Source organism: Podarcis muralis, chromosome 17 (assembly GCF_964188315.1).
Source record: "Podarcis muralis chromosome 17, rPodMur119.hap1.1, whole genome shotgun sequence".
Taxonomy (NCBI): Eukaryota; Metazoa; Chordata; class Lepidosauria; order Squamata; family Lacertidae; genus Podarcis; species Podarcis muralis.
The window spans coordinates 21,774,421-21,790,884 of NC_135671.1; the positions used below are offsets into that span (position 1 = coordinate 21,774,421).

The following is a 16,464-nucleotide window of genomic DNA, read 5'->3' on the forward strand; positions in this document are numbered from 1 at the left end:
TGTGCAAAGAACGGTCTAGATCACAACCTTCAGTAAAACTAAACTAACTTGTACACAAATCCTGGTGAATGGCTCTACAGTTGTTACAGGCAAAACTATGTTCTCTCATGATTTTTTAAAAAGACAACAAGTACTTTCTAAACAGCCAGGAGCTATGGCACATGGAATAACATTCCCAGGTGTCCTATCCTTGGCAGATAAAAATCTTGGCTACTACAAGCACTCAAATACCAGGTGCTCAGTAGTGGTCTTTTTGCAAATGTTTAACAATGAAAGCTAGGTTAGTGAGTGAGGTCAGAATGTGGAATTGTGTGGTCTCCCCGCCTTCCCATAATGTGTGAAAATTCTCTTTCACCTGCTTTGGGGCTTAGTGTTTGCTGCATTCATCCTTTACCAGTCCTGCTTAAAATGAATCCCAGCACTCTCCTAAACTCACTTTGGCAGCCCTAATTAACAATGGAGTTTTAACATTAGTTTAGGCCAGGCATAGGCAAACTCAGCCCTCCAGATGTTTTGGGACTACAACTCCCATCATCCCTGACCACTGGTCCTATTAGCTAGGGATGATGGGAGTTGTAGTCCCAAAAACATCTGGAGGGCCGAGTTTGCCTCTGCCTGGTTTAGGCACACACCTGGATGAGAAGGAGAACTAGTGCATCAGGAGACAGGGAACAGATACTGGGAGTACATTTCCCTTACGCACTGGTTCATTGGGAAGTGTGATCTGGGCCTGTTTACATATACAATTGTTTTATATTTGTTTTCATTATATTGTGAAATCACTTTGAGAAGTGAAATTGGAAGCAATTCATAAATGATGTTGGTGGTTTTGTCATCTTCCCATAGAGCTCAAAGATGAGGGAAATGTACCCTCTGTTGGATCAGAAAGGCACTTCTCTTTGTTCCTTCTAGCATTCTATAGTTTAAACGGATTTTGTGAATGTGACCCCTACCAACATTTAAGAGTTGTTTATATGCTCCCAAAAAAAACAAGTCAAAATTATGAACATTAGGACAAATATTACAAGGCACAATTCTGCCAAAGTTATCTTGATTTCAATGGAAGAGAGAAGAATGTGCTTAAATCTCTGCCCATGGGGACTCTGAAATAGATCCAGCCTATGTACGGGAAAAGTAACTGATATTCTTTACATACTTCATTCAGTCAAAATGAAAAATAACTCATCTCGTTTTTAGTTGCAATGTAAAACTGTGCCAGCTCAGGGGTGGGCAGACTTCCGGCTTGTGTGGTCTACTTTGCCCTCCTTTCTCCAAGCTACCACTTTTCAGGGCTGCAGCTGGTGAACTTGGAAATTATAAGTATCTTAGTCCAGGAATTTGTTTTCTGTATCCCAACCCCCAATATTACTTCAGTAGCCAATATGCAGAAAAAAGTTGCTGCTACTGTTAAAGAGCCGGGAGTCAGAAGTCATTGATGATCTAATGCTAATTACTCAAGGATCTACCAGTACACCCCAATCTACTTTCTGCCAACCCCTGGTCTTGTACCTCTTTCAAGGAAGGAACAGAGTGAGTTCAAAATGCTGGTGACTTGATGTTTGGGTGGCATGCATATTTGTGGTACGACAAGGTTAAAGCTCACAAAGCATTTAAGAACCATATTGTCAGGAAAGCAGTGTCCAATGTCTGGACAAGATACAAAGATTTATTAGAAAATAAGACCCCGAGGTGGTTGTCACCAATGGAAGCTAAGGCTCAGAAAAGACTCAATATGGAGGCCAAGTGGCCAAAATATTGGGAGATATTAGAACAAGGAGGAGACACATGGAAATTGCAGAGTTTTGAGAAACTAAAAGATAAAGTGCGAGATTGGTTACATTATCGCCAAATTAGGGAGGTCTTCAATATGGACAAAAAACAGGTTTCCAGGTGGAAAAATCGAAACTAGAAACAGAATTGTTAGAACCTAAAATTAAGGTACTTTCAAGAATGTATAACTTGCTGTTAAAATGGAACACTCAGGATGAAACGGTCAAATCAGCTATGATAAAGTGGGCACAAGACATTGGCTATAATATTATGTTTGCTGACTGGGAACGGTTATGGACCACTGGTGTGAAATTCACGGCATGTAATGCCTTGAAAGAAAATATTATGAAAATGATATACAGGTGGTACATGACCCCAGTCAAGCTTGCAAAAATATATCATTTGCCAGATAATATGTGTTGGAAATGTAAAGAAACTGAGGGAACATTCTTTCACCTTTGGTGGACATGCCCAAAGGTTAAGGCTTTCTGGGAAATGATCTATAATGAACTGAAAAAGGTATTTAAATATACCTTCCCTAAGAAACCAGAGGCCTTCCTTTTGGGCATTGTTGGCCAAATGGTGCCAAAAAAGGATAGAACTTTCTTTATGTACGCAGCAACAGCAGCAAGAATACTCATCGCTAAACACTGGAAGACACAAGATTTGCCCACCCTGGAAGAATGGCAGATGCAACTGATAGACTATATGGAATTGGCAGAAATGACTGGCAGAATCCGAGACCTGGGAGAAGAGCTAGTGGAAGAGGACTGGAAGAAATTTAAAGACTATTTGCAAAAGTATTGTAAATTGTATGAATGTTAGAATGATGCAGGATATAAAGATAATATGGCATTAGTGACATAGTTGAAAGGAGTATGTAAAAAATGGTTTATAAGAACAAAGGTGAAGTTAGAATAATATTATGTCAAACTTAAATAAATTGATAATAAAGGGAAAAATTGGAGACATAACAGCTGAAATGTATAATACAAAATAAGATTTGAAAGAAGGAGAGGCATTGCTGAATAAGATTGTGTAAAAGGGAACACAGAAAAGGGAGATGTGAGGAAGTCTGGAAGGAGGGTTATGAAAATAATAACTAAGAAATTGGTTTTTTATGTCTTTTTTATGTCTTTTTTCTTTTTCTATTTTTTAAGGTGGGGTTTTTACTGTGTTTTTCTGTTGTTGTTTTTTTCTGATTGATTGTGATGGTGTTTTTTCTCTTTTCCCTACCCTGTTTTGAATGTGAAGTTTGCTTTATTGTTTAAAACCTTAATAAATATCTTTTTTAAAAAAATAAAATGCTGGTGACTTGCTTTCCAATAGAACCAGGACCAATGGTTCCAAGATCAAGAGGAAACATCACTACGGTACTACTTACTTTACAGACATTGTGGAGGCACTCTGTGGTCACTGGTTGGTATACCAGCTCCTGGCAGCAGACACACATAAAAGATTGTTCCAGTTTCTTCAAAAAGTTCTATAGCGAGATAAGAGAAAAATAAGTTACACTGACCATGAAATTCTAGGCTGCATGCATCAAGCAAATCCTTCATCCTTAGTTGTTTAAAATAAATCACCTCTTCATAAAAAGGTCTTATTCCTGTAAAGTAACTCCCACATTCTACAAAGAGCAGAATGTTATGTAGTTAAACTAAGCACAAACATACCTTCTACTTCAATAAATGTGTTATACATATTGATCCCTTCTTGTCACTGCAAGAAAGGTTAAAATGCAGAATGTGAGTTACTCTAAGAAAACGTACTGGTCCTTCCTTAAGAGAAGCGAGAACTTCATCCCACAGCTTCTGGTTCGGTGAATCTTCCTGAATCAACCACTGCTGTTGCTGAGTGAGCTGGAAAGCTTCTCCTTTGCCGCCGTCTCCTTTCCCTCCATCTTCCATCTTCATGACTTTGGCCACGTTTGTAGGTTCCTCAATTCCTTCTGAAAAATAATGAAAAAGCATTATAATCCTGGGGTGTCTTAGTTAGGAAATGATAAAAATTCTTCCCATTCAGCTGTATTTTGGAAAACACAATGATACACACACACACACACACACACACACACACACACATTTTATTCTTTCTTCAGCTTCATATTTGGCACCTACATTCTGGCAAAATATCTACCCTATTTCCCCCCCTACAATGTACTTTTTCTGGGGCCAAACTCAAGAAGGTCCCATTAAGACAAATTTTGGCTGCTATGAACCATTGTGTTAGGCAGTGAACACTGGCTGTGTCCCAGTTTGAAGTCAATGTGTCTGCAAGATGGGACTGTAGCAAGCAGCTTTTCTTTCAGAGGCTGTGTGGTTTCATGTGGGACTGCTTTCAGGTGCACCACATAAAAACCAAAGCGAGACTACAGTACTCCCTGTCACACAAGCATAGATCATAGGCCCATAGGAACCCAGGTGTGCATCCTTATGATGCCAAAATGGTACCATCCACATAAAAGATGGAGGCATCTGCAGGTTTGGGGGAGCCCCAGGTTCTATAGGGGGGAAATCTTCAGAAAAAACTCTGAATGCCTACATAGTCCAACAAGGAATGGGTCTTCTCAGAGGGAAGAGAATGCTGACTGATTATTTGAAGGCGGTGGGGAGAGAGACAGAAAACCAGCTGGAGTATTATGGAGAGGGAGTGGCTGTCTGGGAAACTAACAGTAGAATACTACAACATTTTTTTCCAGCTTCTAGCTTTTATTATTATTAATTAGATTTATACACCGCCCTTCATATCTCAGGGTGGTTCAGACTAAAATACAATAATAAAACACAAGTAAATAATTAAAACAAAACAGCAAAACAATAACACACACACACACCCTTGCCACAGACACATTTAAAAGGCTGTAGGATAATCAGCCAAAGGCCTGACGGAAGAGGAACGTTTTTCCTGGCACCTAAAAATATATAATGAAGGTGCCAGGCAAACCTTCCCTGGGGAAAGCATTCCACAAATGGGGAGCCACCACAGAGAAGGCCCTTTCTCATGTTGCAACCCTCTGGATCCTTTTCTGCCAAATTTATATTTCGGAAGTTTCGGAAGTTGACCTGGTGTTCCATCTAGTGTTAACTTGCAACATGAGATGTTCAGACTGCTGACATGACCATTCCTAAATGCCTTCTTTCTCTGAACAGAGCTCAACCACCTCCTTGGCTCACCAATAAATTGATGCCAATGAAGTAGATGGGGGAACAAGCAATGATGCTTGGCCACTAAGCCCTTACTCCTTTGAAAACAGAGAGCCTAGTAAGTTAATTCCCCTTCTTCCTGCTACCATACCATCATCAATCAGTCTTTTCTGATTTCCGTTGCTCTGTTCTGTTGGCTCCTGTTTCGTAGGTTGCTTTTTTACTTTATCCTTCTTTTCTTTACTCGCCATAGCTTCCAAATAGCCTTCCGGGTACTGCAAAAGAAGAGCATCAGGTCTGAAAAGTATCTTAAACAGCATTCACATTAAAACAACAATGTCCAGAATGACATCATTTTTAAAACCAAACTAACTTAAAATTAGGGCACAGAACATAAGGAGCAGGCACCTGCGCAAATGACTCTCAAAAAAGATCTGTCACAAGGGCATAAGCTGGACCTTGCTCTTTGATTCCTACCCTGGGACAAAAAACAGACTTGATAGACCTCTGGGCTGTAGCTAACTCTTTTGCTTTTGACTCTCATTATGGTTATGGCAGCTGTTTACCATTTCTTAAATTTTATCAACCTGTCTAGGAATCCAAATGTGAACAAATGATATGAACATGACTACACACTTGATCACATGCAATATGAAATAAGGTATGGGCCTATTTTAGGCTTCTAAAACCTGTTCAATAAAGATTAGAGAGGAAAGTATAAATCATCTTGTTTTAACTAGCTGCCTTAACATCTTCAAAGATGATTTTCAGCAGAGTTTGGAGCTTCTCTGACATAGATGTTGGAACAGTTATGTTTCAATAAAACTTTTTAGAACTACGGTAACTTGATGTTCTAACCTGTAAACTCAAGCCCAATTTCTTTGACCTTTCCATTCCTTCTGAAGTCCATGGGGCAGGTTCAGCATCATCTCTTCTCAGAAGATAGCGCCAAACTAAGAATCCACATTTTCCAATTTCAGGCCAGTATTTCACCACCTAAATGATAAACGTTCCTATCACTGTTATGTTTTATCTTCCACAGTCTGAAGGCCTGTCCAATTAAATCCCTCCACTCCCCCCATTTATTATAATAAGTTTAATAAATTTCACCTCTATGTACTCATCAGTTTTAAGATAAAATGGTGCTTTCTGAAAATGCAAGTTGATGCATAATCTGCACTATCCTGTATGAGACTTCCTGAGACAGCAATGGAGTTGTAAAGATAAAACATGCCTAATGTGCAAAAACAGCTTAACTGCTGTATGTGCCGTGAGCCAATAAGAGGACAAATTTTTCAGGAAGATTTCCTGACTCCCTGGAGAGGCTTTCCAGGGAATACAAGGAGGTGCAGAAGTAGAGGCAGGGGGAAGAAACAGGAAAGCCAGTTGTGCAACCCAAGATTTGTTGATGTTTAGTCGTCTTAGTTGTGTTCAACTCTCCATGACCCCGTCAACCAGAGCATAGCTTGGAAACTCCCACTTTCTTCTCAAAGCTTCCCCTTTTTTATGTCCATGGAGTTTTCTTGGCAAAATACTGGAGTGGTTTGCCAGTTCCTTCTCCAGGTGGATCACATTTAGTCTAAACTCTCAGCTATGACCTGTCCGGTGGCCCTGCACAGCATAGTTCATAGCTTCTTGGGGTTATTCAAGCCCCTTCACCACGACAGTTACCACATAAAGCGCGCAACAGGCTGAATGGTAATGTTTGCAACGAATTTCTTTACTGGTTACTTCCTAATATACGAATCAAGTCCCGGATGTGCACCATATACAATCCTTAAGCAAGGTAGTGTTCCATGAAGGAGCAACCCAAGATAATTTCCCCTAAAACACAAAATGCTTTGCTCTTTTTAAATGCAAGAAACGTTACATTAGGAAAATACGCACTTTATAAATGCCATCGTATCTGTTGCCTTCTTCAGGGGCATATTTGCTGATCCTTCGGCCCTTTGAGCTACGAACCACTCGGACTGGCTTGCCAGCTCTCCAGTTTTTAGACTCGGCTCCATTTTTATCATCCAGAGGGGCATCACAATTTAGCGCCAGTGCCCTGAAAATAAAATAAAAAATAAGAGATAATGCTTCCTCAAATATTAAGAGCACAAGCAAATATCTTACTCAGCTATTTGAATTTAATTTTCCATGGTAGGCAGAAGATAAAGCGTTTTATTCAACCTGAAGTTAAGAATTATTGATATAATGCCAACACAACAGGATTTCCCCCTGCATGCACCTGGGGGGGGGGGGGTTGGGGTGTATGCAAAATAGATATAAGGGACACCCCAGGGTGAGGAGAACATTCCATTGCACAAGAAAAAAAATCATTGTGCTGATGGAACTGCTTAATGCTACACTGAATATAATCCAAAAGCAGATACAAGTAACATACACAGATTAAGTTAAATGACCCTCTAAGGCAGGGGTTGTCAACCTGGTCCCTACCGCCCACTAGTGGGTGTTTCAGGATTCTAGGTGGGTGGTAGGGGGTTCTAAGGCACAAGTAGACTCCTCCTTCCATCGCGCACTGTGGGCAGTAAGGAAATTTTACCATCAAGAAAGATGCATTAGTGGTGGTAGGTATAAAAAGGTTGACTACCCCTGCTCTAAGGCATAACAAAACATTCCCATGCAAACCAAATACTTTCCCATGTAAATTTCATTATTATTAGTCAATGAACATTTAAATAAAATTTAGAATCTGCTTGCTCCCATCACTGCTTGCTCCCAAGTAAATACGCTTTGATTTGTTTTAGTATTTATATGCCACTTTGTCAACAATAAAGCTGAGCTCATAGTGGCTCACAAATGTAACTAAGAATTAAAAAGTAACATTTAAACCAACAAAGCCATATTAAAATAGCATACAGGAGGTGAGCATTTTGTGCATGCTCAATTGACGCACGACCATGGGTCCTTTTTGGACCCAGAAGAGGGCAAAATGGGGGTGGAACAGAATGGGGCATAACAGGGTGGCTTTATGAGTGCTCCGTTGATGCAAACGAGGACCAGAAACGCAACCCCTGCACCAAATTGGGAGTTGCCTGTATTAGTAAAGAAAAATAAAGAAGCAATTAATGCAATCCAATTTAAAAAAGATGGAGGCATCTGTCTGTCTCAAAAAACAACGGAGTGCATTTCTGGGGGTGAAGTCAAACCACTGGAGAATCACAGAATATCTAGATTAATAATAATCAAATTTCAGCAAATAAACAGGTTCACTGGAGTGTTTATTCTAGAGGGGAAAAAATTGTATGAATAGTTCATGACAACATTCAGAGCATAGTTGCGGTAGAGTCAGATTATTTTCTCCTTTTAATGTAAGAATATGGCACAGCTTACCTGTTCATGTGTGTCAAAGTTTGATCAAATGAATGTTCTCCAATCCTTTTGTTGCCGGACAGATCTCTTCCACCGCTCCCAGTGTAAGTAAATTCATCACCTCGATCCTATATGAGATTAATTACTCTTTAAAATGTCAGGACTGCAAAAACTCAAATATACTAGTAGAAAATTGTGTTAACAAAGTTAACAATTGCCTCGCATATAAAAACAGGTCAGCGCTTGATCTGCTGATGCCACCGATTTTTAGGTCATATCTTTATCAGTATATGAGTATGGGAAGTATACATATATATTACAACACATAAGAATACTGGCTGCTATAAACAACTTTTTAGTAGCACAGATTTAAGTTTGTTTGTCTGGAAAAGAGGTTGATGAGGTACACAGATGAGGAGATTGTTCTCCATAAAGTGTTTTCCCCAACCCAAAGTTAGAGTCTGTCAATGATTTTATTGTTCTAAAAAGGATTCTTCAATTATGATACATTGTAAGACAGTTTAGCACATTCATCTGTCTTCGCCAACCTGGCTCTTGCTGGGCTTGATGGGAATTGTAGCACAATACATCTGGAGGGAACTAAGTTGGCAAATGCTGCCTTCTATCATCTCCTCTCCAAAACAGAAATCAACAGATCACAAGGGTCTGTTGGACTCACTCTGAATGATGTTTGGCAAGTTATTCTGACATACCCTGTTCAACTACAGTCATACCTTGGAAGCCAAACACCTTGGCACTCATAGGTTTTGGCTCCGAAACCCGGAAGTGAGTATTCTGGTTTACAAACGTTCTTTGGAACCCAAATGTCTGGCGCAGCTTCCACAGCTCCTGATTGGCTGCAGGAGCTTCCTGCAGCCAATCGGAAGTTGCATCATTGTTTCCAAACGTTTTGGAAGTGGAACAGACTTGTACTCCCTCAATGGTTTGCTACCTTTCCTCAGACATTTTAAGGAATCTGTAACCACGTAAGGTAATAATATCCCATTGGTGTTTCTCCACTGGGGAGGAAGACAATTTCCAGACATTCTTTCCCTGCCCCCATAGCTCTCCAATCTGCTCTCAAGGGTCGCTCAACCCTCCAGATCAGATTTTGGAGAAGGGGGAATTACTGAAAATAGTCTCCTTCCCCATTCCACTGAAGGATGCCTATCAGTGGAAGACCCCCTAATGGATACCACACATAAACTTTGGGGGAGTGGGGATCTAAGCACAAGACAAATTCGTTCAGCAACTGGGATGAATACAGCAGTTTGCTAAGTATTAATGGGCTAAACAAAGTTGCTATCAATTGTTCAGGAAAAAATGTAATTTTTCATGTATAAAGAGCATTCCCACATTCTCCTGGTAAAAGCATACACTAACAAAATACTAAGGTTTTCTCTCACCACAATACAATAACTGCAAATGAACTGGAACAAACCTACTGCAACAGAATTTCAAGTATACTCTATTAACATCACAAAAATTTTGGAAACTGAAAAGCAAGGGAGGAGGATCTATCCTTTCCTTTTCTCTTGAGTTGTCAAGAATGTGAGCATGCAAAACAGACTATAAAAATGATTAAAGAAAGGTTGAAATGTGTTGGCTAATACAATTTTAAAATGCAGTCAGCAGCAAGAAAGGAAGTCAGGCTGTGAGTGGACCTCCTGACCCTTTTGTGCCCCCCAAATTGGGCTGATTTGCCCTGTGCCACCCTGGAAGCAACACATCCACCCCAAAGCAATTCCTATGTGGATATAAAGTTAAAAAGGTAAAGGTACCCCTGCCCGTATGGGCCAGTCTTGACAGACTCCGGGGTTGTGCGCTCATCTCACTCTATAGGCCGGGAGCCAGCGCTGTCCGCAGACACTTCCGGGTCACGTGGCCAGCGTGACAAGCTGCATCTGGCGAGCCAGCGCAGCACACGGAACGCCGTTTACCTTCCCGCTGGTAAGCGGTTCCTATTTATCTACTTGCACCCAGAGGTGCTTTCGAACTGCTAGGTTGGCAGGCGCTGGGACCGAACGACGGGAGCGCACCCCGCCACGGGGATCTGAACCGCCGACCATGCGATCGGCAAGTCCTAGGCGCTGAAGTTTTACCCACAGTGCCACCCACTATATAAAGTTAGAACAGGGTTTTTAAAAGGTCAGGGGATGAGTGCACCAGCACTGCACAGGATCGCATCTTTAAGGGGACAGAACTGGAAGGAGAGGCCTGCCAGTGACAGGAAAAGCGAGACCTGGCAAGGGCACCCCTGCCATAGACCTTCTCTAGCAAAGATGCCTCCTTTTCACAGTGCTGTGGCCTCCTTCTTGTTGATGCCTGTCTCTCCTTCCTGCCAGACCCTCTACCCCTCAACCTGACCTATAGAGATCAGGAGCTGAATCCATTGCAGCAACCTACATCTTTAGTTCACATCTTATGAACTAAAAAATGATTAATGAATTATGAAGCATACGTGAATGATTTATAATGTTTTATAAGCAATCGATAAGAGCATTAAGGGCTATTAATTATTATTATGCTACTAGATACATCAATTTAATCCACCTCATCATGAAGATGAAGTGGAACGATAACAGATCACTAGAGAAAGGTGAGAAACTTAGCTGAGGAAGGGATTTTTCAAGTGCAATCTTAGGCTTGTCTACTCAGAAGAAAGTCATCTTGAGTTCAAGGGGACTCAGTTTCATCTTTAATATTTGTTGCATATTCATTTGTCTGTGCCACATTCATTTATCCATTTATTCATCCATTCATTCACATATGGTATTTGCTTGCGGGTGTGTTACAGTATTCACAGCAGACCCAGCCAATTCAAGGTACTTAAGTTACCCCAATTGACTTCATAATTTTTAACAGACCTATTCTAAGTATGGAAGACAGGAGTGCCTGGCGTGCTCTGGTCCATGGGGTCACGAAGTGTCGGACACGACTAAACAACATTCTAAGTATGACATAGCTGATCATCACCCATATAGGTTTGGTCTTCTAAGGCTACTTTACTTATCTAAGAGTAAGTCCTACTGAACTCAACAGGACTTTTTCTGAGTAGAAATACGAAGAACACTACAAAACCCATTTATCATATTATCATAAGATACAGTCTGTAAGTTTAACAAATTTCCAAGTACTTACAAATTCCTATAACAGGCCATATAAAGTAAGGGGGAAAGAGAGAGGATAGAAATAATATTTAAGACCAATATAGATGCAATGCTAGCATGGCCATGTACTTGTGCTTAAGGGTGGAGATGAAACCACAGAATTGACCAAGCAGCCCCTTCTCTCACATGCAAATTCCCTTTGATCTCTCTTTCCTTGGTTTAGGATTATGGGTGTTGCCTGGCTAATGTTAACCTATCTGTGCTTGGAATCTAACTTCAGAACCTACTGCAGGGAAGGAGAACTTGTGAAGTAGGAGAAGAGGATTCCGAGAAAGGGGATTTCAACCTCTTAAACTTAGTTAATAGTGCTGGTTCTACTATGCCGGTATAAGTCCAAGTGAAAAAGATTATTCCACAATTATTCATCTTTAGGTTTCTACCATCTTTTCCTGAGGCACTGCCAAGATCTACTGTTCACTCAACCAAATCAGGTCACTTGTCAGATACAGAAACGATACAGGACTGCAACTCTGGCACAGAAGTTTCTGGATCACAAATATGTATTTGGCAAACCTGACTTATAGGCAGTGTAGTGAAAAGGGAGGCTTAAACACTTCTATAATAAAATCTAACTGTAAGATAAAAATATCAGTGCACAAAAGTGTACATAATTTGAGTGGTACTTTAGCTCATTGAGCTTCTCAAACACATCACTTGCTAACCCATCATCATCATCACCAAGAAAAAAGAAAAGAAAAGTCAACAGACTCAGAAGTCATGGTATGCTACCAAGCTATGCTTATGCAGCTAGCTTTGTTAGGATATTAGGACCACATGCCTTGACCTTCGCAGTTCTTTCCAGTGATGATAATTTATCAGCACCAAGTAAGCTCTCATGGGATTTCTTCAACCAAACGCCCTTGATATCTTATATATCACAGCAGTAAAAAGAACTGAATAAGTGTTTGGCAAAGAATACATAATATTATGATGCTACTGAGAAGGTTCATTTCATTTTCTTTACTAATGGCTCTTAAAAACAACTCTTAACACATTGCTTACTGCTTTATCGTTCACCTGAAGCATGCTTCAGAATTCCTCCTGATGGTACAGAGCTGAAGAAGAGGGTGTAAACATTACTCTGATTGTAGAAAACAGCTTATGCCTAAACAAACCATAGCTAGATTCATGAAATCAAAAAGAGACAAATATTGTTTCATCACACAGAACAGCTTGCAGCTTAATTTCCCAATATCTGCTTCCAGGGGCTAGACACTGGCCTGGTTGCAGGGAACAGTAAACCATAGTTAAAAACAAACTATGGTTTAATGTGAATGGGTCCCCATGGCGTTCCACCCCTTTGCTATGGTGCGGCAGACAGAATAAGCCAGTCTGGCTTGTTGTATCATCTGAAGGCAGGCTTGTGATTTGTTGGTGGCAGAAGTGGAGGAACACTGCTAATTCACATAAAATAGTTTGTTTTAAGAGATACTATGCCACAAATATCTTACTCTTTACAGGTAAATATTGCTATTTATGTTTTTTAATCTGCAGCCTCCTAAACCTAATTCTCACTGAGGCGGTCAATCTGTGTCTTGTCTGAAACACTGTATGTTTCTCTGTACAAAAAACTATTGACATGTAGATGGGTACCATATCAGGTAGAAGTGATTTATCGGATGTGCTAGTTTTCTACATGTTTTCTACAGGTTTTTGTTTTTGTACAGAGCAACTTTAAATCATGTGAAACCCATCTTGGAGTGTGAAGTGGTATGAACCAGGCATAGGTTATCATCTCTGTCAGATTAGGCCTAACAGGAATACTCTTCTGGATCACAGAATATTGGCAGGATGCCTCAGAACCCCATGTACAAGCACCACCTTGATTTCCATCTTGGAAGTAAGGCACAATATAGATGTAATAAATAAAACAATGCAGGGGAAAACCAGGATTGCCACCACAAGAAAAATGTAATATAATAAAAACATGGATATAAATGTCAGTAAGCTTCATCTTACTCCACATGCAACCTTTTTCCTAAGTGCATGTGTCATTTGTGTTACCAGATGCAACTGAGGCAAAATCACAATTTTCTATGGCTGAATTTTTGTAAAAAATAAATCCCAACATTGTGAATAGCTAAACACTATATGGTAGCAAACATTAAATCAAAGTGTATGTTGTTGTGGGAGAGGAGGGTCAACAATTTCAAGGGAGTTTGAGTCTAACTATCTGTGCTTGGAATCTGCTAGTGAAATACTAAAATAATTCTAAAGCAAAGAGACCCTCATTCTGAAGATTCTAAAGAACAGCAGCTGTATTTTTGGCCTGAGCATTATGGAAAGAAACCTGAGCTGAGCCTGTATTTGCAGCTTTGATCTTCACATGTGTAGGCTCAGGAAGACATCAATGGACATTGCTTCCCAGTAGATTCTGAAGTTTTACTATTAGGAGGAGATCCTCTGGGAAACTAAACGAACCTGCTGGACCTGGACCTGAGTGTGGATAGCACAGTTGAAATGGGACCTAGCTGTGGGCAGCCTAAGGAAGGTACCATTCACCTTTGGTTGGTCTGCTCTGCACATAAAAAGCAAACCTAGAGTGAGAGAATAGGATCCACTGTTTCCAGGATCTCTTCTCACTGTTAGAAGTTTGTGAGTGAGCTGTGTTTCTTTGCACCCTGGGTGAGAACCCCGAGGCTGGGAGGGAAACTGTATCCAAAGGAAAACAAACTGATATTGAGATAGATTAGTAACTATGCATTAATGTAATAAATTTTATATGTATGTAACAGTGTATTTTGGTAATATTTTGTTTTAAGTTGTCTGTTGTTGCTTCGGGTTTTTTGTACTCTGCTTAGAGAATTTTTTTAATAGATAAAGCAATATAGTAATTAAAAAATCAGATCAGAACAAAAAAATACACAAATAATTAAAACACACAATTAATGGCGGAGTTTGGATATGAATTCTGTGAGTTGTTTATGGCTGCAGCTCATATGCTAGTTGGTAAACTGTGGAAGAAATGGAATGTGACCTTGTACCATCCAGATAAACACTGCAAAGAACTGAATAATGGAAGATAGTAATGAACTCTCCCAGCACACCAGGTCTGGAACAACAATGTACATGAAGGACTACACCCGTGAAATGGATTACTTAATGAAGGTGCTGTTTGTATGGTGGAAAAATGGCCAGCTGGAAGAATGGTTTAACAGCAAGTGAAGGACGTCAACTGGGCTTTTAAAAAGAAATGATGCGCCTTTGTGAGGATGATGATCTTATGTTCGGAACCAGAGCGGGAAACTTTATTTTAAGAAACTGTATTAAATTAATTTGATTGGATTTGTAATAATTTGGAAAATTAATAAAAAAATAATTTGGGGGGGGGAAACTTTCATTTCTGATGAGTTTCCAAAAATAGGTAGCTTTTAGAAGTAAAACCCTCTATTTTGAAAACATGTTTATTTATTTTTTCAATTTACATCCGACTCTTTGTTGCAAGACGCAATGGCAGATTGTATCAAACATATGATGTTGAATTATCAGTGAATTTGCACTGTACAGATCATTATGACTACTTTACTAAAGAAGACTGAACAAAAAGGCTGTTTTTCAGCTGCTACGAGAAGCTATACACTGTTGGCATCAGTCTAAGTAACCCACATATTTATTTTCCATTTGGAACCACCAGCATGGCCTTTCCAGCAGATCATCTTGGGCAGAGGCATTTCCGTACATAAACAAGTCCCAAACTGTTTAGGGCTTGTATAGGTAAAAAATGATACACTTAATCTGACTTGCTGGCAAATAGCCTTGAAATCAAGGCTGCCTATTTGATGCAAGTATAGACCTGCTCCTACAGAATCCTGTAGGGGAGAAGGTGGGGTGAATTTTAGATGCCGAGAAAGGGAAACAAAGGAATGAAGCAAGTCATTTGAGCACATAATTCCTAAATAGCTGTTGCCAATGACTGCTTTGAGCCCTTCTTCTGTCCCCCAAGACTAGGTTAGGGGTGGGGGAGAGAGAAGGATTTGAGTGTTTTCTCCTTTCATCCCCCCACCCAACCAATTGGGCTTCCAGGATGCTCACAAACTGGGTCTCTACTAACACATATATAAATGATAGACAAGTAGGTACATACACAACCAGAGATACACCTATTTTAAAATGTTTGTTGCAATATTACAAGTGCCGTTAAATATTGTCAAGTTTTCTCTAGATATGGTATTTAATAAAGAAATTAAATCAACTCTCAGTGCACATAAACAAATCTGGATATAAAACTTACTACTTCATCTTCAAATCCTCCAGCCAGCACAAGGGAATAAGCTCCATCATTACTCCGTCCATGAATTCCACCAACATGAGGTCTATGAACACCTGCTTCACTCACCTTGGTGATAAAACAAGTGAAAGTAGTTTGAAACAAGTTCTTACAGTGATGGAACAATGTAGTTTGCATTAACCTTTTTCTCTGAACTGCGGCTTTCCATAACAGATAAGCCGCTTTTGTAAATAGTTTCAAAATTCTTAGGTTGAAATTTGGAAACTGCCTCCAATACAGTGTGAACCACCACTGGCTTATAGCAGACTCTTTAGATAATGGCTGATGGCATCACAAACTGTTTTAAATATTGAAAATTCAATTGGGATGAAGTTGCTTACTGGTGAAGATGACACAAGGAAAGAAGAAAGCTTAAGGTTACAAAAGTAAGAGCATGTAACCTACATCAGGAAAAGACAAAAGGTAGACTGAGACTTACTGGTAGGTTTTTGGATGCTTTCTAGAAAGTGTCTTGACTCCCAATTATTTAACAATGGTAATGACAAGTCTTTTCCCACCTCTTACAGTGTTATTCTTAACATCTTTTCCCAGAAGTAGCCTGTTCCATGGCTCCAGTTGGCGGTCCTCAGGTATTTATTAAAAGAACAAAATAGACTGCACAAGCCTGATCTGCCCATCCCTGATTTATTTAATACCTGAACTCTGAACTTCCAGGTTGCTCCAACAGGAACTCCAGGTATGGGTCCATAGTGGTTAGAAGGAACAATAGTGCATTCCTTAGTACGACCAACACAAGCCATACCCTACAAACACAAGAGACAAGAAGGTGATGTAT

General features: G+C 40.0%; 1 protein-coding gene across 2 annotated transcripts in view; it reads right to left on the reverse strand.

Moving 5' to 3' along the window:
- The window catches only part of UHRF2 (ubiquitin like with PHD and ring finger domains 2), a 48,111-nt gene that overhangs the window by 1,494 nt on the left and 30,153 nt on the right, over positions 1-16,464 (reverse strand). For both annotated transcript variants that reach the window (XM_028711954.2, XM_028711955.2), the window contains 8 exons: positions 16,325-16,432; positions 15,633-15,737; positions 8,253-8,359; positions 6,801-6,963; positions 5,772-5,909; positions 5,065-5,188; positions 3,540-3,718; positions 3,155-3,253 (listed from right to left, as the gene is read on the reverse strand). In XM_028711954.2, the coding sequence (XP_028567787.2) occupies positions 3,155-3,253; positions 3,540-3,718; positions 5,065-5,188; positions 5,772-5,909; positions 6,801-6,963; positions 8,253-8,359; positions 15,633-15,737; positions 16,325-16,432 (1,023 nt within the window). The remainder of the gene's footprint in view (positions 1-3,154; positions 3,254-3,539; positions 3,719-5,064; positions 5,189-5,771; positions 5,910-6,800; positions 6,964-8,252; positions 8,360-15,632; positions 15,738-16,324; positions 16,433-16,464) is intronic.